The sequence below is a fragment of the Kwoniella pini genome, chromosome 2 (assembly GCF_000512605.2).
Source record: "Kwoniella pini CBS 10737 chromosome 2, complete sequence".
In the NCBI taxonomy this organism is placed as follows: domain Eukaryota; kingdom Fungi; phylum Basidiomycota; class Tremellomycetes; order Tremellales; family Cryptococcaceae; genus Kwoniella; species Kwoniella pini.
The window spans coordinates 697,242-721,089 of record NC_091717.1 but is presented as its reverse complement, the minus strand read 5'-3'; the positions used below and the strand labels follow the sequence as shown (position 1 = coordinate 721,089).

The 23,848-nt window shown below is 40.6% G+C and overlaps 6 protein-coding genes across 6 annotated transcripts; 3 read left to right on the top strand and 3 right to left on the bottom strand.

Annotated features, from left to right (window-relative positions):
- Positions 1-341: 341 nt before the first annotated feature.
- Positions 342-4,960, top strand: I206_101593 (uncharacterized protein; the record flags this gene model as incomplete). Its single annotated transcript, XM_019158142.1, has 10 exons — positions 342-1,009; positions 1,067-1,316; positions 1,373-2,214; positions 2,268-2,470; positions 2,527-3,161; positions 3,222-3,579; positions 3,640-3,746; positions 3,802-4,200; positions 4,261-4,398; positions 4,466-4,960. 10 exons carry the CDS (start codon positions 342-344, stop codon positions 4,958-4,960), a joined length of 4,095 nt encoding a protein of 1,364 aa, XP_019008755.1.
- Positions 4,961-5,351: 391 nt separating this feature from the next.
- Positions 5,352-9,855, bottom strand: I206_101592 (uncharacterized protein; the record flags this gene model as incomplete). Its single annotated transcript, XM_019158143.1, has 6 exons — positions 5,352-5,624; positions 5,695-5,885; positions 5,950-6,207; positions 6,292-6,522; positions 6,599-7,972; positions 8,028-9,855. The coding sequence occupies 6 exons, from the start codon at positions 9,853-9,855 to the stop codon at positions 5,352-5,354; spliced, it is 4,155 nt and encodes a 1,384-aa protein (XP_019008756.1).
- A 399-nt stretch (positions 9,856-10,254) lies between these two features.
- I206_101591 (gamma-glutamyltransferase) lies at positions 10,255-13,285 on the bottom strand (the record flags this gene model as incomplete). Its single annotated transcript, XM_019158144.1, has 12 exons — positions 10,255-10,334; positions 10,428-10,741; positions 10,804-10,882; positions 10,959-11,025; positions 11,098-11,214; positions 11,295-11,526; positions 11,587-11,672; positions 11,773-11,983; positions 12,046-12,053; positions 12,118-12,221; positions 12,332-12,752; positions 12,842-13,285. The coding sequence occupies 12 exons, from the start codon at positions 13,283-13,285 to the stop codon at positions 10,255-10,257; spliced, it is 2,163 nt and encodes a 720-aa protein (XP_019008757.1).
- Positions 13,286-13,833: 548 nt separating this feature from the next.
- Positions 13,834-15,894, top strand: I206_101590 (uncharacterized protein; the record flags this gene model as incomplete). The annotated part of the gene is made up of 6 exons (XM_019158145.1): positions 13,834-14,031; positions 14,111-14,204; positions 14,309-14,796; positions 14,865-15,314; positions 15,395-15,502; positions 15,574-15,894. The coding sequence occupies 6 exons, from the start codon at positions 13,834-13,836 to the stop codon at positions 15,892-15,894; spliced, it is 1,659 nt and encodes a 552-aa protein (XP_019008758.1).
- Positions 15,895-16,687: 793 nt separating this feature from the next.
- Positions 16,688-20,767, top strand: I206_101589 (uncharacterized protein; the record flags this gene model as incomplete). Its single annotated transcript, XM_070202420.1, has 17 exons — positions 16,688-16,754; positions 16,838-16,876; positions 17,002-17,132; positions 17,286-17,511; positions 17,592-17,736; positions 17,801-18,055; positions 18,108-18,136; positions 18,202-18,420; positions 18,476-18,636; positions 18,693-19,108; positions 19,169-19,262; positions 19,322-19,454; positions 19,517-19,602; positions 19,670-19,903; positions 19,959-20,078; positions 20,159-20,305; positions 20,408-20,767. The coding sequence occupies 17 exons, from the start codon at positions 16,688-16,690 to the stop codon at positions 20,765-20,767; spliced, it is 2,862 nt and encodes a 953-aa protein (XP_070058521.1).
- Positions 20,768-20,943: 176 nt separating this feature from the next.
- I206_101588 (eukaryotic translation initiation factor 3 subunit B) lies at positions 20,944-23,563 on the bottom strand (the record flags this gene model as incomplete). The annotated part of the gene is made up of 7 exons (XM_019158147.1): positions 20,944-21,345; positions 21,407-21,828; positions 21,879-22,710; positions 22,764-22,907; positions 22,975-23,161; positions 23,226-23,411; positions 23,469-23,563. The coding sequence occupies 7 exons, from the start codon at positions 23,561-23,563 to the stop codon at positions 20,944-20,946; spliced, it is 2,268 nt and encodes a 755-aa protein (XP_019008760.1).
- Between the last annotated feature and the right edge of the window lie 285 nt (positions 23,564-23,848).

Below are 23,848 nucleotides of genomic sequence, written 5' to 3'. Positions count from 1 at the left end.
CACGTGACTTGAACGATCTTTTCGGCTTTGAGCTATTTTTCTGGCCGTACTAAAGTAAAATTACTTCATCGCTTGTTTTTCCATTTATTTGCACGATTGAAACGACTTATAGCCTCTACATTATACATAAGTAGCACCTCAACATTTGGCAGGAAGTCAAAAGTGATTCAACAGTCTCGCCCAGCGAGAATCCAGTCCGGCAGAACTATTAGCTAAAGAATAGTCACACTTGGTCGTCGATCGCACGACCTGATCGCTCGAATTCTAGATACCTTGCCACCAACGAGTCTGATCTTTTTCGACGCAGCCAAAACATAATATAGAGGTTCAAATTTGTCATCATGATCCCCATGAGAGCTATATCAAAAGCTCGTTTCGCACAATCTTCATCGCGGAACGTTATATGTCAACGATGTATAGCTTCACGATCTTTCACCAACCCTTCTATACCTCGCCTGTCACCCCCGGCAGCACAACTGGCAGAAACCGATCATACTCCCTCATATTATCATCATCCACCTCAACATTCTTCACCACAACCACTCGAACCTAGGATACGTATAGAAACTTCTCCTTATCCAGGCCGAACACATCCTTTACTTCATTTACCATCACCTTTACCGACAGATGTAACGCCTGACGCAAATTCTCCACAATCCACTTTATATCCTCCTACAGGAGTCATAGATTCCATATCAATGATTTCCATTTGTCTACGAAGACCAGAACATATCCCAAGAGCATATCAAATTTTCAAGCAATTACTGGAAGATTCCGCAAATAGATTAAGACCTACACCTGAAGCTGAAGTTTGGGCTAGAGTCATCGAAGGTGTAGCTTCATTGGGTAAAGAATCCGAAGGAACAGCATGGGAAAATTGGAGGAAAAGAGCAGAAAGATTAGTCATGCAATGGCAAGGTGCTCATGGTGATTTCGGAGCTAAACAGCCAATAGGTCTGGAACATGGTGGCATGAAGGTGTATCAAGGATGGTTTAACGGTTTGATAAGGTGAGCTATTACCAGTCCATGAACGTCGACGTACTAGCTTATACATTTGAGTTGTAGTTCCCAATCTTCTCTCGACCCTCTCGTACCCTATTTGACAGATTCCTCCTCATCGTTGCCCGTATCTACTCTACTGGAAGGGCTAGAACCTTCGGCTGTACCACTTGCATGCGAAGCACTCATCGAGACGGCGAAACAGCATGCCTTGACAGATCTGGAAGATTCGGTGCGAGAATTTCAAGGATTCGAGAAGGCTAGGAGAGAAGAAATTGCTCGGGAATATATCGAGGAGGTCAAGCCAGTGTTGGAGGTGAGTGCAGATTATTTTTAAGTCAAGTATGATTATAGCTAAAATTGCCTTCTCAGACCGCTGGAAAAAGCAAACAGGCCGATCAATCGACCTCATCACCAGAAGCTAGGTTCGCCATCAACAACCTTCGTTCTACTTTACTTCCCATCTCAACATCTTCATTACCGCTTAATAGGCAACACAAGCTAGAAGAAGCCTCTTTACAAGCTGCACGTGCGGAATTGGAAGAATCGGCGAAAAGGCTACAAAACGCTCACGACAACCCAACTTTACAACGGAGTCGACTTCAAGGATGGATGCATAATTGGTTAGGATTGTTGACAACGGAATTAGAACAACGTATATCGATCATGCAAGCGGAACAAGCTTTGATACCTGAAAATAAGATAAATGTCTCACCTACTAGATATTCTGCTCATAACAAGATGAAGAAGGAAGTTCTGTTGATGTACCTTCAATTGCTTCCGGTTGACAAGCTTGCTTTGATTACAATTTTAGAGCTCATGCGAATGAGCGGCTCCGGAGGTATAGCGGATGGGATGAAGGCCCTAAGAGGAATGTTGGCGGTTGGGAAGGCTGTGGAAACTGAGTTCAGAGCTGAAACAATTAAGAACGTCGCTGGTATAGATTCTCATCACTGGTTGAAAACGATAGATCCTCAAACTCAAAAGCCCAGTAGACAATTAGTAGGATCAGTTTGGAGGCAAATAGGTGAAAAGATTAAGACTGGAGGAAATATCGAATCCTCCTCAACGAACCATGAAGATCTGCAGCAGGTCTGGACTCCTGCTTGGTCTCAAATGGCTCAGCTTGGTGTGGGATCAGAGCTCGTTGACGCTTTATTGAAGGTTGCTAAAGTGCAAAGGACGGCGAAGAATCCCACCACGGGAGAGGAAATGTACGTCTTTCTGCAAATTGATGTTGCCTGAAGCTAATCGAATATCCCCGTAGTACCGAAGAACAAGCTGCTTTCACTCATGCTTACGAATACATTCGAGGTAAAAAGCTCGGGGTTATCAAGCTCAATCCTGTAGTCGCAGCTCGTTTAGCGAGAGATGATGTCGGAGTGGTCATTCATCCTAAACATCTTCCAATGCTTGTCGAGCCAAAGCCATGGACATCGCACAAAGACGGAGGTTATTTGTTACACAACGGTGAGTTTATTGATTGCTAGAACGAACATCTGGCGGGCAGCTGACTGTTCTTCCAGTCCCAATAATGCGATTCAAGGAATCCGCCGAACAACGATCTTATCTCAAGCAAGCATCAAAAGAAGGTCATCTTGAACCTGTTTTCCATGGCTTAGATGTACTTTCATCCACACCTTGGGCAATCAACCGAAAAGTTTTCGATGTGGTTTTGTCTGCTTGGAACAATGGTGATGCCATAGCGGATATACCGGCATCAGAGGAGAAATCAGTATATGATATACCTGAAAAACCAGATTCAAGGGATCAAGATCCGCTCAAAAGATCGTTATATGTGGAAAAGATGAAGTCGGCTATGGGTCAGCAGAGAAAAGATCACGCGGAAAGGTGCAAATTCAATTATAACATCGAAATTGCTCGGTCTTATCTCAACGATACTTTCTATTTACCGCATAATATGGATTTCCGAGGACGAGCTTATCCTATCCCACCGCATTTGAGTCCTGTCGGAGATGATCTCTGTAGGGGTCTTTTGACTTTCGGATCAAAGAAACCTCTAGGAGAAGCCGGTCTAAAATGGTTATACATCCATTTAGCGAATGTTTACGGTTTCGATAAAGCTAGTTTCGAAGAGAGAAGGAGATTCGCTCAAGAAAAAGAAGCTGAAATATTTGATTCGGCTGATCATCCTCTTGACGTGAGTGCTATTGCCAAATAACGTAAAGAAACGGTCAGCACAGCTGACGAGAGTGTGTAGGGTAATCGATGGTGGTTAAAAGCTGAAGATCCATGGCAATGTCTTGCTACCTGTTTCGAGATCGCTTCAGCATTACGTTCACCTGACCCTACACAATACGAATCTTCTCTACCCATTCATCAAGATGGTACCTGTAATGGAATGCAACATTATGCTGCATTAGGCGGAGATGTTCGAGGAGCAAAAGCCGTGAATCTCGAGAACGGTGACAAGCCCGCCGATATTTATACCGGTGTAGTGGATATCGTTAACAAGGTTATCGAAGAAGATCAGAGGAAGGGTCTTGAAGTAGCGCTTTTGATCAAGAAGCCCTTGGGCAGAAAGGTTGTCAAGCAGACCGTCATGACTACTGTGTATGGTAAGTCGCAATCGTACATCATTAACATTGCCATTCAAAGCTGATGGAACCGAATTGTAGGTGTGACATTCGTTGGAGCTAGAGAGCAAATCGCGAAGCAACTCCATGCTCGAGGTGATTTCTCACAAGAGCACATTTTCCTGGTCTCTGGGTACATTGCGAAAACAGTGAGTGCGATACCTCAGTCTACTTTAGAGTTCAGCGACTAATATCGCATTTCAGGTTCTCAACTGTATTGGTGATTTATTCTCAGGTGCTAAAGCCATCATGGATTGGCTTACACAATCAGCTAAATTGATTTCACGATCCGTTCCTCCCGATAGAGTACAAGAAGCTGCAAGCAATCTCACTACGACTTTGCGAAATGGAAAAGTGAAATCTAGAGCTACAAAAGAATTCATGACTTCTGTAGTTTGGACCACACCGTTAGGTCTCCCTGTGGTTCAACCCTATCGAAAAGCTCAAAAGAAACAAATCATGACTGCTCTTCAAACTGTATACATTTCTGATCCTAATGCTCCTTCAGAAGTATCACCTCAAAAACAGGCTACAGCTTTCCCACCTAATTTCATTCATTCTTTGGACGCTACTCACATGCTGTTGACTGCCTTGAAGTGTCGAGTGAGTCCATTTCCGAGTGATTCAAGCAATAGACCTGCTGACTTTTATATCGATTATTAGCAAAATGACATTGCCTTTGCAAGTGTTCATGACTCATATTGGACTCACGCTTCGACAGTCGAACCTATGTCCGACATGATCAGGGATACATTCATCCATCTTCACTCACAAGATTTGGTTGGTGAATTGAGGCAAGAGGTAAGTAGAGATTTTCAATCTCAGTGACTACTGAATAGGTGTTAATGATGTTACCGCAATTTTACAGTTCATTGAACGATACGGTGATCATAGAATACCTGTAAATAGCGCCAAAAACATATCAACAACAGCTGCAAAAAGAAAAGAACAAGCTTTAACACGTCAAAAACAAATGTCAGCTGTTTTAGGTGAATTATCAGGAGAAGATACAAATACATTTTCAGATGATGTAGAATCAGAAGGAATTATTGAAGATGAATTTGATGAAAAAACAAAAGAAATTGAAGCTGATTTAATTTCAAATGAAAATAATTCTTTAACGGAAGAAATTGAAATTAAAGCTGTTAATTCAATGGGAATTAATGTTGATAAATTAAATTTATTAAATAATGATGTTACAGAAGAACAACAACAAGGAAAAGAAGGTAAAATTAAAAAATTAAATACTGAAAAAATTGGAAAAACAAATTGGGTTAAATTTGAAGATGTTTTACCTCCTTGTCCACCTAGAGGTATTTTTAATGTTGATAGAGTTAGAGAATCTGCTTATTTCTTTTCTTAAAAGAATGATTGCTTTTCCTCTTAAAAGCTGAAAAAAAGACTTGAAAAATACCAATTCATTTTATATATACCATAGCATTTTATACCCCTCATTTCATATTCTTACATTTGGTATTACTCTATATTTGTATTGATTAAGATTTTAAGTGTTCTTTTGTACTCTATCACACCTTATACAAATAATGCATATGCACCATTCCATGATCTTCGATGCGAACAAAATCAAACACACTTTCGTGCATTAGCGCATTGTGTAGAAACTCTTTCATACGTAGAATATTTCATTAACGGTAATACGGATACAATTCGTTTTACAAATAATTTCCATTCATTATTCGAATTTACACTTTTATAATATATTATATACTATCAAGTCTCTACATTATGAACTTTTAAGATTTACTCATTAAACCACCTAAACCTTGTCCTGCATTTGCCATTGCCATACTCATTCTTTTATGAGCATCTGCCATTGAAATTATATTATTATTACGTGAAGAATTTTTATTTGATGATGAAGTAGGTAAAGCTATAAAAGGATGTTGTAAAAGTTGAAAAGCAGTTGGTCTAGAATTATGATCAATTTCAAAAGTTTGTTTCAAAAAATCAGCTGCTTCATTTGAAATATCAGGTGGTATTTCAGGTACAGGAGTTTGTGATCCGATCTATCCCAAATATTTGATTTTGATCATTAGATGATGGACCGCCAATAAATAAACTCATAAAACCACTCACTCTGAAAATCGCTTGCATTTGAGTTAAATTTGGATAAGGATGTGATCCAATAAGCATTTCAACAATTAAACAACCTACACTCCATATATCCGCTTTTGAAGTGTATGAAGTTTGCTTAACAATTTCAGGTGCCATCCAAAATACTGATCCTTGTAAAGAAGGTCTATTGGTTTTAGGTCCAGTCATAAGATCTATTCCAGAAGTGTTCACATAAATTAGAGATCCCAGTCCAACAATTAATGGATATTTACTTACTACTCTCGACTTTTTTACTAATTCCAAAATCACTGATTTTGATACCACCTTTATTGTCTACTAAAATATTTGCGCCTTTTATATCACGATGAATGATTTCTCTTTCATGTAAATAATTTAAACCAGTTAAAATTTGTCGAACGAAATTTTTGACCAAGGCTTCTTCAAAAGCTCCATAATTGCTTAATAAAGCTGCTACTGATCCACCAGGTACGTATTCTAAGAAAATATTAAGATGATTTCCATCTGCGGAGGAGTCTATTGAGAAAATGAAAAAGTCACGTTTTGGGTGAGTAAACATTTTGACACGCTACGCTCGCAGAACTGTTCAAACGGACTCACCAAGGTATTGCACGATATTCTCATGTTGTAATTCTTTCAAAAGTTCAATTTCCCTTTCAAGCGCACTGACCATAGATTGTTTTCTCTCTTCATTCCGTGCTGATCCAGTTGGTAATTCCACTTGTTTGACAGCCATCAGTAAACCTGAATGAGCATCCATACCTAAAAAAACGGATCCAAAGGAACCCGCTCCTATCAAAGCACCTTTTATCCATTTTATGATTCGTTTGGCTGAGACCATTATACACAAATCAGCAGATCAACCTAAAAGGCAAGGCCATTCGACGGAAACGAAAATGTAACTCACATCCGGTCGAAGTGAATGCTTTTCCATGTTCGTTATCTTCATCGTCATCATCATCATCATCTTCACTTTCAGTCTCAGTTTCGGTTTCTTCCTCCTCTTCATCTTCCTCCTCCTCTGTAGATTCTTCTTCAGTCTCAGTGGTTTCACTCTCATTATCCCCATCTGAATTACCCTCTTCATTTTGATCTTGTGGTAAAGTAGGCATAATTAATGGTGGAGCAGGTATAATCACTTCTTCATCTTCTTCATCAGAATCATTAAAAGTAATTGTACTTGCTCTTCTATTTTCAACTCCTGCTGTGATTTCATCAATGGTTAACATAGATGCTGTATCTGATTTATCTCTGTTTTTTCTTAATTGAGATAACATTGAAAATCTTGATCTTGTGGATTCTTCAGAGCCCCTTCTTTTCAATGCTATAGATTTAGGTCTATTGTTATTGTTACCTTTTTGGGTTGGTGAATAATCACCCAAAGACTCGGTTAAAGATTCACCTGAATGCTGGAAGGGAGGTAAAAGCGGTGGACCTTGACTTGCTGATGATCCTAAAGATTCAACATCTGATTCGCCATCGATTGTAGGTCTTGATAATCTCCCATCATCATTTGATACACTCAATCTTGGAGGATGTTCATCGCCTAAAATCTCGAATTCTTCTTCCGGAATCGTACCTGCTGGTGGAGGCGAAGAAATCATGGTACCTCTACTTCCAGGTCGAGTTGATCTTCGAGGTGGAGAAGCTTTAACTTCTGCCATAGGATCTGCTATTCGAACGCTTGATCGCTTGATGGAAGGTGCAAAGGTAGAATCGAAACTCAATCGACCGGTAGATTCTGACGGAGCTAGACTACCTCTTTTAAGAGCGCCAGGTCCACTACTCATACGTAACATACTGTGACGGGCTTTTTCAACGTCCTTCTTTTTTGCAGAAGGGAAATATTCAGCCAAGTGATTGGAAATGAGTTCAGAAGGTGGTCGATGTCCAAAGAAATTGTACACAGATTTCTTTTTATTACTAAGGAAGCTGGCAGAGGAAGGACTTCGAGTTGTACTGGGTGAAGGAGGGACTTCAGGCATAGGAACACCTAATCCAGACATCACACTGACAGTACTGGCTCGATTCATCTTTTTGGAAGCGGCAGATTTGATAGGTGTGAGCAAGTTGGAATGTTCGCCATATCTGGGTCCAGAGAAAGGTGTAGGAGAAGTAGGAGACATGGGTTGAGGTGGAGCTTCTCCAAGATAATTATTCATATTTTTTCGGTTTTGTAATTTTCTCGTTCGTCGAAGCGTTAATCCTTTCTCCCGCATGGCACTACCGTCACGATGAGAAAGGCATATCCCAAGTAATGCAGCTTCGGAAAGAGGTTTGGCTGGAATCCTGTCAGTGAGCTAGATCACTCGTCGATTCGAATTGGGCGAGCTTACAATCATTATCTGGATCACTTTCCGCATATACACCCCATCCATCTACTTCTAGTCTCTCTCCATCCTCATCACTTTCCGTATCTGTATTGACATGAGTTCCCGTGCCCCACTTCCCAAACTTTTTCAAGGCCCTTTCAAGCACTTCGACTCCGCTCGTGACATGCATCACATTTACTGTTCTCATCGTGCCATCTTCCGAATTGACGAATTTGACCAATTGTCGCCTCAGATCATCCAGGGAAGGGGCGATCCTACTATTATTAGATGAAAGAGTATTCGTACTAGCTAAACTCTCATTGCCCGTCTTCTGCCTGACTCTTTCCGAGGATACGGTCCGTCCAACTACATACCCCGGGGTAGGGGTAACACTTCGCTTCGCAGCTAAATTACCAGTACTTGCACTTAGGATGTCAGAATTTTGCCTTTCTAGTACTAATTCTTCTCTACTTCTGTTCGCTGCGAAAGGATGTTGAGGTGTAGATCTACCACCCAAATTACCCATGATGTTTCCGAATTTACCTTTGATTGGACTGCTTTGTTTCGGTGTTGTTCCTCCTGTTTGAGATACACTTGGGGTTTTTCGATGCTGAGTTGACTCATTAATTCGAGTCGCCGTTACCTTTGAGCCAGAACCTGGTGCTGGCCCTTTAGGTAAACCATATTGATGATCGCTCGAGGAAGCCCAAGTAGGTGTTTGCTTACCATTCTCACCTTGTTTATGTTGATGTTGCTGAGTGAATGCCGAAGCGTATTCAGCTGCGGAAGATTGATAAGAAGCGCTGGGGTCAGGAGGTAATGGACGAGAAGCGAAATTCGAAGAATCAACATTGATAGGACTTGGTGATCGACGAGATGGGTCTCGAGATGGAGGTGGACGTAAGCTTAATTGTTTGGGATTACTAGGAGCTGGAACAGAACTTGAATTGGTGTTCGAAGGAGTTACAGTCGTATTTGAGCTAGATTGTGCAAGTAAAACGGGTCGAGAGGGGAGAGACTGTTGTAACGGAGGGATCGGACGTGGCGTTGTTGTAGTTGAGCGATAAGATGTAGCTGAAGGTAGGTTATTTTGGTATGCCTGAGGAAGTGGCCTAGAAGATTTATATTGCTGTAAATCAAGAGGAGGTGGACGAGATGTATTGAGTCTTCTACTACTTGATGTAGATAATGAGCTGGAGGAAGAAGGATGAACGAGCCGAGATTGTGAGCGAATTGTATCAGGGAGTGAAGGTGAAATCATGTGTTCAGTTGTTTCGCTAGGTGGAGTAGCTACACTTCCAACACTTCCGGATCTTACACTTGACCTTAATGAATCTCTACTTCCTGCAGCTCGTTTTCTAAGATCTTTAATTCCACCCAATAATTTTACCCTTTCTCCTACTTTAGCAATTCCAATCTCCTTCAATGCAGCCATGTCCAAATCTAACAGGACTTTTCCATCTATATCGTGCCTTTGAAAAGCCGCAGCATATTGACCACATCGATATAGATTAAGGAAAGCCGTAAGTTCTGCTTGACCCCATCCTCGTAAATATGTCATATACGAAGTTGAAGGTGGTGCATGAAGCAAAGGAGGAGTAGGTGGTCTAGGATGATGGATGATGTTTACGGAAGATGAAGAAGTTGCTGTGGTAGAAATAGAGTTGGATGAAGATTGATGGCGAGGGCGGGGTTCAAGATGGTGCGCAGATGCGTAAGGATGACGAGAGGTAGCGGCACTTGCATGTTGAGCAAAATGAGGAGATGTAGGGGTTGTATTCTGAGACGAGATGCTGGAGGTAGGCGAATGTGTGATCGGTTGAGGGCGGAGCGTAGAAGATAGAGAGGTCATCTTGCTTGCCCACTCTAAAGTGGAATTGGCCTTTCGTCCAATTTATCGGATCGACGAATGGTAACGAGAAAGCGGCAGTGTTATGCGTCCATCCAACTAAGCTTCGAGCTCCCTCGTCCAGCGATGTTCAAGTGGAATCGGGCATGTTTACCTTGAGGATGAATGGGAGTACTTGATCAAATCTCAGATGGAGAGAGAACAAAAGACAATAAGGAGGAAGCAATCTGAAACAGCCTAACGATTAGCATTCAGGGTAAAAGTCAAAACATGACACGTTCCTGAACAACTAAACTACTCGAGGATCAACTATACATGAAGCAACTCTCCCTTCCGGGCTTTGTGTAAACTCGTCTATATATTCTATAGAAAGAGGCGGAAAGATATCTTTGATAGAATGACTCAATAACCAGCGGCAACACCGTTCTTCCTTGAATCACTAGCAGCCCAGATAGTCCCATTCTCAATAACGATCGCTTGGACTGCGAATAAAAGGCGAAATAGTTGACGATCAGTGATCAGTTCTTGAAAAGCAATTCACCATGCTTGCTAAAGTAGTAAACACGTAGACTCACCTTCACTTATACCGATATTCACATCAAATTCCCCTACCTCTTGACCTCTTTCTTTTAAATCTTTGATGATTTCCTCAGGTGAACCTTCAGGTCCAACTTCAATAGTTGTAAGAGGAGGTACAATCTGATTATGAACTCTACAAGCTTCTATAGATTGTGATATGTCCATTCCTGAGAATAAATTAAGTAACACTTGTAGAATCGAAGGGAAGATTCTTGATCCTCCTGAACCACCTATCACAGCGTATATACTTGAAGGTGATTGCTTGGTTGCGGGTGTCAATAAGATTGCCGCTGATGTTGAAGATAGAGGTCTGTGAAGAACGAACAATGGTCAACTCAATATTACAGTTTTTTGGAGAATATATAAACTCACCTCTTTCCTGGTTGAGGATAATTCCATGGACTAGGCCATAATCCAAATGCATCTGCTGCTCCAGGTACAGAGAAATCGTCTACACCGCGCGATGTCACCGATAATCAGCTCGACGTCCGCATCGCGAAGGAGAAAAAACGTGATATCAAATTCACCTTGCTCATCATTGAATATTATACCTGTCTTAGGATCCATAACATGACTTCCCCATATCAAATTCACCTATAATGTGTAGCCACGTAAGTCTGACCATACTGCGAAGTACAAGTAATACAGAGGTCGGACATGACTCACAGTCGAAGTAACACTTGCTCCACCACCCCATTGATCGAGGACGCTCAGATGAGTCGTACCGTGATCTATGGGAGTGTCATGTTGCAATCCATAATATTCAATTGGGTGAGTTCGATTCTGGATGCAGACAGCGCACCAGCAGATATCAGCGCCAATTGAGAAAGTATCATTGGCAAGTGACTGAAAGTTGAGCTCACATCGTCTAACATCTTTCTCTTCTCATCTGCCCAGTCGCCTTTATAAAATTCCTCAAACCTGGTCAGATTCCCTCCAAATTGCGGCGCAGGATCTGTAATTTCACTACGAGCTCCAAAAGCGAATTTCATCCCTTCTAAGAGACGGTGGACGTTCAATGGGCTCTTCAGACCACCAGTAAAAGGAATGTTGTAGGGTTCAATCAGCCTGAGGAAAGCAAGTAAGATACCTCCCCTGCAGGTTGAAAGCGATATTAGCATATGGGCTGAACGGGTTCTGATCAACCAAGCTTACGATGATGGTACATCAGTTGTATATACTTCCTTGCCCATAAACCTCGAATGAATGGCGGTGTACGCCCGAGCTTTGTAGCCTTTCAGCTAGAGATGTTCGACACGATGAGCGCGTGTCCTTTGACGTTATTGTATGACTTTGACGAAACTCATTGGGCCGGATACAAGCGTGGAATATAGTACTCACGTCATCGAGATCCATAACTCCACCAGCAGACCCGATGGTTTCGATACTACTCGCTGCAATCTCACCTTCATAGAACGCTTGAGCACCTTCTCGAGCAATCACCTCGAGGGTCTTTCCATAATTGATCCTCTGAACGTATTCTCCTTCTACTAGTAATGTACCACGTGGTGCATAAACTGCCGACCACGCTGGTGAAGATAACATAAATTGACTGTGAAAGCATTTTTAACCAACGATTCTCAACGCAAGCCCAATTCATATCAGGTCACTTACCCAAAGAGCTGAATAACAAGTCAGATTAGTATTGAGTTTATATTCGCTGATATAGATATGTGATTGACTGACCCTTAATCTCCTTGCCAATTCCCTGCTAACTCTCCACCCTCTAGCCAATTCAGCTACGGGCATAACAACCTCTTCCCAAGGTAATTTACCGTACATCTGATGAGCTATACCAGAATATGACATCAGCTTATACTCCACGATACCTCACCGACCTCTCTTGAATATCCCATCGTGCTGTATGCCAATAACAGGAGAAGAACTTGATTACACTTACCCAATTCCAAACCCCTCAATTCACCTGGAACACCAACAGCCAAGCCTCCAACTTGAGCAGCGACTCTTCCAGCTTTTTTCTCTCCATACATTTCTTTTTCACTTTTATCAGGACTAGTTTCTCTAAAATCTATAGCAATCACTTTTTCTTCTCCTTCACTTATCAATTCATCAACTAATTCAAAAGATGAATTATAAATTTGAGGTATTCTAATAACCATAAATCCACCACCTCCAATTCCACTTGAAAATCCATTAAGTAAACCAATACAAAGTGTTGTCGTTATAGCTGAATCTACTGCTGATCCATTTTTATCTTTTAGAATTGATAAACCCAGGTCAGAACATGTTTTATCTTCTGATGCCACGGCTCCATTTTGAGCTTGAATAAGATAAGCTTCATTACGTGGTAAACCAGTTGGCTGATTTACAAATTCTCATCAGCTCGGATCCTTTTGCACTGCACGATCGAACAGTATTGGTTACTTTTGGAAACCGGATGTAAGCTTACTGGTGGTAAAGTCCATACTGGAGGAACCATTGGTCCATCACCTAATTCATTATTCCTCTTCCAAAATTCTCTTGAAAATATTGTACCTATAATCATACCCAAAAGTATTAAGATCATATACATAACCCATTGACCATATTTTTGATATAAAGGTCTATGATGATGTTTATGTATTTTATGATTCTCATTTTCATTCGATATTGGTAATATTGATTCATCATCTTCTGTATGTTGAGAATACCTCCTTGTATCCGTTACATCATCAAATCTTACACGTTTCTGAAATGGAGGATGATTCCAAAATTGCCATGCTGGTGATAATCGTCTTTCAACTAATGGTCGATCTAATCCTTCTTCTTCAGCATTTGCATCTTCGATTGAATTGGTAAGAAGAGGATTGGTTTCGGAGATTTCTTCGGATCGCCTAAAAGGTGTTGAGGACATCTCGTCTTCTTAAATTTCCAAATTTACTTTCAAGCCAAGATTCCCTCGCAAAAGAACTGAACTGAATCTATCTACACAAAAGGCCGATTGACCTTATGCTCCTTAGACAGTGTACTGCTTCAAGAGGAGATAGCGCATTCATTCGTAATAATACCCCGACGGTCATCTCCTATGATCTAATTATTGATGGTAACTAACCCTTCATCAAGACTTTATCGGGATTAATTTCCTTAAACGTGTGACCGTGATATCAAGAACTTAGCGGCGTTGTCCGATCAATAGTCGTAAACCTGGAGTCTCCACTTGATACGATATGATCCTCGTTTAATGCGCTTATATCAATGAACCGTCGCTTAAACGAGGAAATTGAAAGGAAAGGCGTTTAAACGACATTCTTACAAGATTAAATCATTCCCGTATTCTGCCTATTCTCGTCTACTCATTTAGCTTAGTCCCTCCTTGTCCTCAATATTCGAGCCCCCACGAAAAGTCCATAACAAAGGATTTGTCATTGACTCTTCTGCTTTCACACTCGAAAAAGGATTATCATGCCTTCTAAGATCTTATCATTGAATAGATTATCAACTAGTTCGAATCGATTTATAAAACCCACTATCTCTTTGACTGCTACTAGAACACTCATCACTTCTTCCAGACTATCCATCACTTCTTCCCTAAATTTGACTAAGCAAGTATCAAGTATTAGAAATATGTCAAACTGGCCAAAAGTAACCAGCGAGAATCCCGTGGGTTTTATCATTCAAAGGTCTATATATAGATGTTCAGTGCCCCAAGGCGTATTAGCTTATTTGTTAGTTGATATAGCTCGGTCTCGATGATCCCTCTTTACTCATCCAAAAAGGTCTCATTGGTGGCAAATGGGTAGATACTGAGTCTGGAAACACATTCGAAGTCAATGGTGCGTAGTCGTCCTTATCATGCCTCACTCTTCACAATCTGTTACAGCAGGGTGAGCGAATGTCACCGACTTAATGACTAATGTGCATGGGTTCATCTTCGCAGACCCAGCATCAGGCAAAGTAATCGGTACATGCCCAGATCAAACAGTCGCCGATACCAAACAAGCTATTGATGCAGCATACAAAGCATTCTCAACATACAAGACTACATCTCCTGCTCAACGACAAACTTACCTCGCTGAATTACACAGATTATTCATGGCAAACATCAATGATATCACTAGATTGATCGTTTGGGAGAATGGTAAATCATGGAATGATGCTTTAGGAGAAGCCAATTATGCCGCCTCCTTCTTTTCTTGGTTCGCTGCCGAAGCTCTTAGAACAAATGGAGAAACCATCCCTTGCTCTGTACCAGGTACAAGAAACATCACTATCAAGCAACCTATCGGCGTTGTAGCTTTACTCGTACCTTGGAACTTCCCTGCAGCTATGATTGCTAGAAAACTTGGTCCTGCTTTAGCTGTTGGTTGTACCAGTGTAGTTAAAGTTCCAAGTGAAACCCCTTTCACTACACTTGCTATTGTTGAGGTGAGTAGCTTATCCAATCCCCTTCCTCACATCCCACGGCTAAAGCTGATAGTACGCGTATTGACTAGCTTGCCAGACGGGCAGGAGTTCCAGATGGAGTGATCAACGTAATTACAACCGACAAAAACCTTCAAGAAGTAGGTAAAGAATTATGCACAAATCCCTTGGTTCACAAAGTTTCATTCACCGGTTCAACAAGAGTCGGTAAATTACTTGCGGAACAATGTACATCAACATTGAAAAAGATGTCTTTAGAATTAGGTGGAAATGCTCCATTAATCGTTTTTGATGATGCAGATCTTCCTACAGCAGTAGCAGGTACAATTGCAAGTAAATTTAGAGGATCAGGTCAAACTTGTGTTTGTGCCAATAGAATTTATGTACAAGATGGAATTTATCATAAATTTTCTAAAGCTCTTGCGGAGAGAGTTGGACAATTTAAAGTTGGTTCTGGATTCGATGAGGGTGTAACACATGGTCCCTTGATCCATGCTAGACAAGCTGATAAGGTTGAAGAAGTGAGTCCTTGTATCGTAATTCGATACGGGAAACCTCGAAGTGTTAAACAGGCTCATTGCTGATCTGTATTTGAATGTAGCACGTACAAGATGCTGTTTCGAAAGGAGCTAAGATCTTAGTCGGTGGAAAGAGGGGTAAAGGAACTGAATATATCCCTACTGTTTTGGCAGATGTACCAGACAACTGTGTGAGTTCGGGCTCCGCTTCAACTCTGATTTATCTCGACTCATTAACTAACATACGTCTTTGCCAATATAGCTTATCGCATCCGAAGAGACTTTTGGACCTGTAGCAGCTTTGTTCAGATTTAAGACAGAAGAGGAAGTAATTGAAAAGGCAAACAATTCTGAAGTTGGATTAGCAGGATATTTCTTCTCTGAAGATGTTGATAGAGTATTCAGAGTTTCTGAAGCTTTAGAAACTGGTATGGTAGGTGCCAATACTGGTTTGATTAGTCAAGCTGTTATCCCATTCGGTGGTATCAAAGAATCTGGTTATGGTAAAGAAGGTGGACACCAAGGTACTGAGGAATATATGATTACCAAGTTGGTAGCTATCGGTTCGAGGGTGAAACAATAAATAGCTTTCCAGTTTAGATTTTAGTTTCCCAAAGAGGTAAGGAAGAAGGTGTTGATTTGACTTGTTCGGATTGTATATATATTGTCATATGCATAACCTAAATTGAGCAATGAGTGGTCAAGAATAGGTACTATTTGATGCGGGATAATCCGCGATTGTAGATTCCGCTCATGATGTAACATCACAACGGACAATCCTGTGACTTTCCACGCGAATGAGGTATGTATGCATGCTTGAAAAGGTTGATCATGTATCTAAGAGATCGGAGCTATCGACACATAGTATTTCAAGGACAAAGTGTATAGTTCTACTGAAGTGCAAAGTGGGATGAAAGAAAAGGAAAATTGAAATTTAGGTTAAAAAGCACCACGTCGAAGCGTAGCATTCGTAACGAACGAATTTCATTTTGGTATCTTCCATTCTTCTTCTATTGTTCCTACTACATATTTATTTACACTATTATTGAGATCAAATATCAAATTATCCAAATCTTATCTCAATCTAGAACAAACTACTATATCCAGAACAGATCTGGAATATCAATATTACATAGATCTCTAGACATTAGATTTACGGACTTGCGATTGATTTTGTCGGGGCTTTTTTAAGATTAATGAATGATATTTGAAGGAAAATCGAATAATCAAATGATTATTTTCTTTCAATTTTCGATAAAGCTTCAATAGATCATAAAATATATCGGAAATCAGATGTTATTTGGAGAAAACAAGATCATAATCAATTAACAAATATTTGTTCAAAACCATATCTTTTATAAGGTGATTATCTCAATATGGTTTTACAAGGTTATAAAGTGAATTCTGCGAAACTTGCAAATGGTGAAATAGTATCTCAAAATGGTATGTCCTTTTTAAATTTCCCAACTTGACAATTAGATTCAATCTCAATGATTTTGACTTTATGATATTTAATATTAATATAGATCACGTATATGTATCGTTACCTTGGTTCGAAAGAGATGGTACGTCCCGCATTTCTACTATTTCCTCTCTATTATTGAAAATATATAAGGCATATTCAATAACCCTTCAAAAAACCGAAACATCTATTATAGAGATACTGATATTTTACACTTGATCGTTATAGGTACTCCTTATAATATTGCGAGAATAATTGAATTTTTACCACCTCATACTTCACCTAAAAAGGGATCCAGAGTACAAAATTCTGGATCCGAAATTATGGTTCGATTGAGTCTGTATTATAGACCCCCTGATGTAGGTTATTTCTTCATCTCTCATCCTGCTATTATTCACCTTCCGTTCATACAATATGAGAATATTGTTATCGAAGATATACATTTCATGTTACAATACATAATAGTTCTAAATGAGATGGAATCCTGCAAAGTCTAACCTAAAATCATTTAGGTATCACTACGACCAATAAACGATTTTCGATTATTATTCGCAGCAATACATACGGATATACAACCTTTATCCAATGTTAGAGGAAAATGTTATGTTAGACATAAAGAAAGGATAGATGATCTTTTAAAATGGAAAAAATTACCTGATCATTTTTATTTTGTCAAATTTTATGATCCGTATATTAAGAGGGATTTCGAAGTTATCAGAACTGAAGGAGTGAATAACAGTAAGTCAGATTATTCAATGCTTAGCTAAATGCAATGAGATCAGCGAGCGTTGCTTATTACTTGATGGGTGTGAATATAGTCCCTTTAGATGTCAAGGATGCTTTAATGTCGCGATATGAATACCTCGTGACGGAACGAGAAATGGTATCGGATTTAACTGAAGCCTTTCGAAGTTGTTGTGTATGCAATAAATGGGCATCATATCAAGAGTCAGTCAAGTGCGAGTAAGTCAGATATCCCTCATCGTATGACATTTCACTTGCGCTAATGCTATTGCACAAATTCTAGAGCGTGCAAAAAGCATTATCACATGTCTTGCCTGACACCACCTCTTGTGGGTAAACCAGCAAAAGGATACTCTTGGTTCTGCATACCTTGTTCTTTCCAACGTCATCAAGAGGTAGAATCTGAGAAATTCAGGTTCACCACTAATGGAGCAGCTACCACAGCTGGGAAGAATAAGCAAAAAGCGAAAGAGAAAATCACTGCCACGGATGCTAGACCTGATGTCACCTTCAGAGGTTGGCCATGGAGGTATTTCGGGTGAGTAGCGCAAGCATATGAGATGGACAAGGTTATTGATGAGTACTGTCAGGCTATATACTACTCCAGAAGATGCGCTAGGTGAGCACAGAAGAGAGTCTTCGTGATGTAGATGAATCCATGACTAATGATTGTCAATCATGCAGACCCCGAAGACGCTATATTTCCAAGAGCCGCAACGAGAGTAGGAACGAAATATCAAGCCAACGTGCCGACATGGGAAGATCAAGAAAGACCTCACATTCCAGGAGTGGTAGAAGTTGAAGCTGGTCCATCAAGACATGGATTGATTGAAAGAGGATATGACCCTGGAGAAAGGAAATACGAATCTACCATAAATATTAGGTCCAGGCCAAGCGATGATCGTAAGTGATATGTCTTTCTTGAAGCGCAAAACTGGTAACTGAGTGATCCACATAGTGGCTTCATACATGGAAGAAGTACGATTGATGAAGTTACCTGTACCTTCCCATGATGTTGAAAGGCTTAACCTGGCAATCGATTCGTATACCCTCATGGGCAGAGAGAAAGCCATTCAGTTCATGCGGCGGACCAAATTGGCAGATTTCAAACCAATACAAGTTTGTTTGAATTAGCTACTCTTCCTTAAAATCGTTAAGCTAATGAATTCAAACAGTTCACCGATAAAGAGACGGCTATATTCGAAGCAGAATTAGAACGTAATGGGGGATTGGAAACGCACGAGACGGCTAAAATCCTAAATCGAACTCCTGCTGAAGTACTTAAATTCTCGTATATATGGAAAAACCGACAACTATCAAAAGAGAACGAGGCTCTTCGACATCATCATAAAGTGTCTACACCACATGCTAGACAGAACAAAACCCTTGGTGCCCCTTCTTTGGGTAAGATTAGGGCTGCACAAGATCATCATTCAGACGATGAGGTTTCCCTATATGGTAATGATTTCGTTAAGAAGAAGGATAAGGAAAAAGAGACTCTCAAATGTGCCGCATGTTCTACTAGGATAAGTACCGTCTGGTGGAGATGTCCAAGGACAGTACAAGGAGAAGCTATGTGCGAGGATTGCGGGTAAGTCAATTCAGCGGTTCCTTATTATGCTATAGATCTGATTTGGCTTGATTGGAATAGATCGAATTATCGGAAATATGGTGTCATCTCTTTCGTAAAGTCAGAAGATAGTAAGAAAGAGCCTAAGAAGGACATTGGTACAAAGAAAGCTAAAGTGAGTTCTCGGCTGGTCAATCGAGTCTCGGAGCTTGGCTAATGTGATTCAATTGATAGGGGGACGTCAGTGGTACATCGACGCCAGTCCCACCGCCACCGCCGAAATTACCACCATGTGCGAATTGTAAGAAGATGGAACCCAAGGCGATGATGGCTAGGTGTAAGAACTGTACATACTCGGTGCACGCTGGTGAGATGGACTGATGTCATTTATCAAGTTGACTTTGCTAACAGAATATCTTCTTCGCTTAGGATGTTATGGTATCCCATCACAGGATATGGGCCCGGGGTGGGAATGTGATTTGTGTGTCAACGCTCAAACTGAGGAAAACCACCTAGTGAGTCTCAATAACTTTCCTGATGTCAGTAACAACCAGGTCAACTGACATTGTGTAATAAAAATAGGAACCACAATGTGTCCTTTGTCCAAACGATTTATCAGCAATAACCACCAAAGTCAAGAAAAAGCCAACTCAACATTCCGATTTTGATTTGCTTTCTTCATTGAAACCTACGGAAGGTAGAAGATGGGCACATATACTTTGTTCAGCATATATACCTGAAATTGCGTACGCTGAACCGGCCAGATTCAAAACCATTGAAGGTGTTATGGAAGTTTCTAAGGATAAATGGGAAAATGTCAGTCGTCTTTTCATTGATATGAAACGAAATGCTAATGTTATGGATCATTTAGACTTGTTCACTATGTAATCAAAATGATGGAGCTGTAATTGGATGTACAGATTGTGATGCCCTTTTCCATCCTGCTTGCGCATGGTTATCAGGCTTTAAAATGGGATTTGAATTTAGTTTGGTGAGTGAATCATTTTTCCCGTTCTATATTTCCTGGGTAGGGGAATAGAAACGAAAAGCTAAATGTCACTTTTAATACAGGCTAAACCAGGTCGTCATGGTACAGCTACAGTAACTAAATTCAAAGATTCAGAAGGAGTAATGGGTTTAGGAGTTTGGTGTAAATCTCATGATCTGGCTGAAAGGGTAATATATGATTTATGGGAAATTGATCAAGAACAAAATGAAGTGAGTTTTTTCAAGTTTTTCCGTTTCTTTTTTTTTGTTTTTTTTTTTATTTTAGACGAGAAACATTATTGATTTTTTTCTTGTATAATTAAATCAAATTAGACGGCTTTTCAAATTTACGTTTCAAATTATAAAGCTATATCACCTTATGATTCTTTTGCAATGTTAAGAAAAGCTAAAAGATTAGAAATCTTTTTACCTCATTTACAAGAAATTCAACAAAATCTACAACAACAACAACAACAACCACGACAATCAAGTTTAATTAATTGTCAAAATTGTAATGTTGACGTTTCTCCTATTTGGCATAATGTTTCTACTTCTACAAGTTCAATTGAAATTAAAGATGAACAAATGGATATTGATGGCGAAGAACAACTGAATCGTAAGGGAAATGGACTCACTCCATATAAAGGAAAAAAGAGGAAACTCTGTCATTTGTGTTATTTTAGCTATCAATAGAACTCAGTTCGCGTTTCCTCACATCTGCGATCAAGTTGATACTATATGATACAATTATGCATTCCAATCATGGTGGTATGATCTTCACATGCGAAAACAGGAAGAAGAGTAATTGAAGACGGATTGTTCCGATGATCAAGAATGCATAAAATATGGCATAATCAATTATAGGTGATTTAACCAACGACAACTTCCTCAGTCTCGTCAATAAGCTCTTCAACAATCTCCTCAACTTTCTCGTCATCTTGATGATTGACAATAGGTACTTTCTTCTCTTTACCCAATTCAGATCGTCTTTCAGACAATTTCTTGTTATTTCTCGATCTCCAAGCATTCCATTCGGAAATATCTCTTTGTCTTTGAGCCAATTTCTCAGCTGATCCTCTATTCTCCTCGGCAGCATCTTCTTCGTCGAAAGTCCTAGAGTATTCTTTAAGTTCTTTTCGGACTTTCTTGATTTGATCTTTCGATAACAAAGTTGCAGGTCTGTTTCTCCATAAGAATTGTTTGAATCGGTCTTGAGGTTGATGAACGAGTTGTTGTCCTTTGAAATCCCAAATGCAGTATCCAGGTTCGGGCTATGATACAAAATATTGCAGCTTAGCAGCTGCTCTGTCGGTTGAAGGGTACTTTACTCACTGTTTGTCTCCACGCAGAAGCGGAAGTAGCTAGATATCTTCCACTTGGGTCCCAAGCGATATCAGTGATACCGTAATGTTCACCAGAGGCAAGCATAGTAACGTTGGCTCCTGGTTCAGAAGTTTCTCGTCGTTCATCTACGACAAAGTCAAGATCCCAGAATTCGACATCGAACTTTTGGGATGAACCGATGGTGGCAAGAGCGATGTGTCGACCCCGAGGAGACCATACGAGGGTGTTGGCGATCTTTCCATCTAAGTGCTTGATGGCGATGAAATCACCCTTCTTCTGATCAAGTTGGTAGAAGTCGATGTTGTATTTGACTACGACACCAGGGATACCTTGACCGTAGTTGGGATCGTTGGAAGATACAATTGCAAATCGGTTGCCTTGAGGCTCCCAAGCAAATTGTGGTACGTAGTCTAGTTCATACTGTCAGCTACTTTCGGCGCAAAGACCTGTAATAGCTCACCTTTAAATTCGATGACTTCCACAGGGTAATCTTTCTCCCTAACTCGGAAAAGCTCGAGGTTGCAGAAAGTAGCCTTCTTCGACTTGGCTTTTCTGGCATGTCGATCGACCTTGACACAAAGATAATCACCTTGGTTTTGCCAGTAGAATTTACAGTCGGTGACGTTGAAAAGGTTCTTGGCTCTGAGGATGTTTCTGCTAGGGATGGACATAATGCTGACTCGAGCAGGTTGGTTCTGAGCTTCAGGAGTCCAGAATACAAATGAGCATTCTTTGCCTTTTCCAGCTTTTCTAGCAGCGAAGTCCTTGTCACTCATAGGACACCATTCAAAGTTTTGCACGCCTTCGATCTTAATCGACTTTTTGTCTAACAGACCCATACCTGGGAGTTCGTACACGGAGATACCGGTTCCAACGTTGACTTTGGCGATGTAAGCGTCATCAGGAGACCATTTAAACAAAGGCCAGGGCATTTGTTGGGGACCATCTTCACCTTGAACAGGCTTCTCAGGTGGGAAAGTTCGAAGGACTCGTTGAGCCTTGATATCCCAGACTACAAATACGTTCCCTTCGTCCTCTGGGCCGAAAGTCTCTCTTAAAGCGGCGTTAGGGTGGTTTTCAAAGTTTTCCAGGGGATCTTCAGACCAAGTGACGAGGTAATTCTCGCAGGGAGAGTACTGGATAAGTCGCACACCAGGATGGGTAAATCGAAGTACGTTGACACCGATTGGCCCGTCAAGCTTAGGACCTGACCAAAGAGCAACACCAACTCGGTGAAGTGAGGTGAGGTAGGTACCCAAAGGTGACCATTGAAGGTAGAGTTCTCCCCATTTCTGTCATAAAACCATGAGCTGCTGTGATTACTGTCACAGTAACCATTACTCACACTATTTTTGAGGGGTTTGCCGTCAACCTTGACAGGTTCAGCATTTCCATTTCTACCGTTCCACCAGATGGCGACATCGGTATCTCTGAAGGTAAGGTATTGGTCTCTTCCAGCACTGTCTCCTAACCAGCTTCGAAGGTGATCCTGGGTAACGATTTATCAGTTTCCGTGCTTGTTGATGCATCTTACCAGAATGGCTGGGCAAACCGACCTTTTCGACGAAAGCTTTTTCTCTCCATCCAGTTGGTAGTTCTCCTTCTCCTACGGGGAGGTTGGCGTATCTTTCGATATCACCAAATCGGTTAACGTAAAGAGTGCTTTTACCAAATGAAGCACCATCGAGAGCTCGAAGGGCATTCTCAGCTTGTTGAGCATCAGGATAGGTGAGGAAGATGAATCTTTGATTATCAATTGGTTCATATGAGTTATCTTGCATTCTGGGTTAATGAGCGAACAACTTACCCCTTGTTAGTAGCAGCTTTATCATCCCATGGCATGCTAATATCATCCTCCTCAATTGGCGCACCAGCTTTGGCAAATAGTTGCCTTAATCTATCTACCAATTTTTGCTTCTTGCCCTCATCGATGACCGGGATATTATCGACAACGAGAACATTTTCGAAACCTTGTTGAGTGTCTACAGCGTATCTACAGGGATTTATCAGCTCCTTGAGTCAAAACCTAAGATCCGTGCATTAAGCTCACTTATCCTCGATATCAGCGTAGCCTTCTTGGAGTTCAGCCTCGAAATCGAGCTGCTCTTCCTCTGTGAGTCCTTCTATCTTTTCAAATTCCGACATAGCGTTTGCTTTGATTTGCAATGTGATCAAGATTATACGATGATGAAATATTGAAATGATGAAATGATGAATTGAAAGGATTTAACATATTTGTTATCTCACGCGCACAAAAAGCAGCTCTTTTAGGTGCATCGCATCGGATATTTAAACAATCCCGCATCACCAATTCCAGTGTGGCACTATATCATGTAGCGCTCGGTACAGTATCAAGGAAGCCTTTATTATTCAGAGATGCATCTGACATTATAGGGGTCATATCTATTATATTGCGCAAGTAAAGATAAT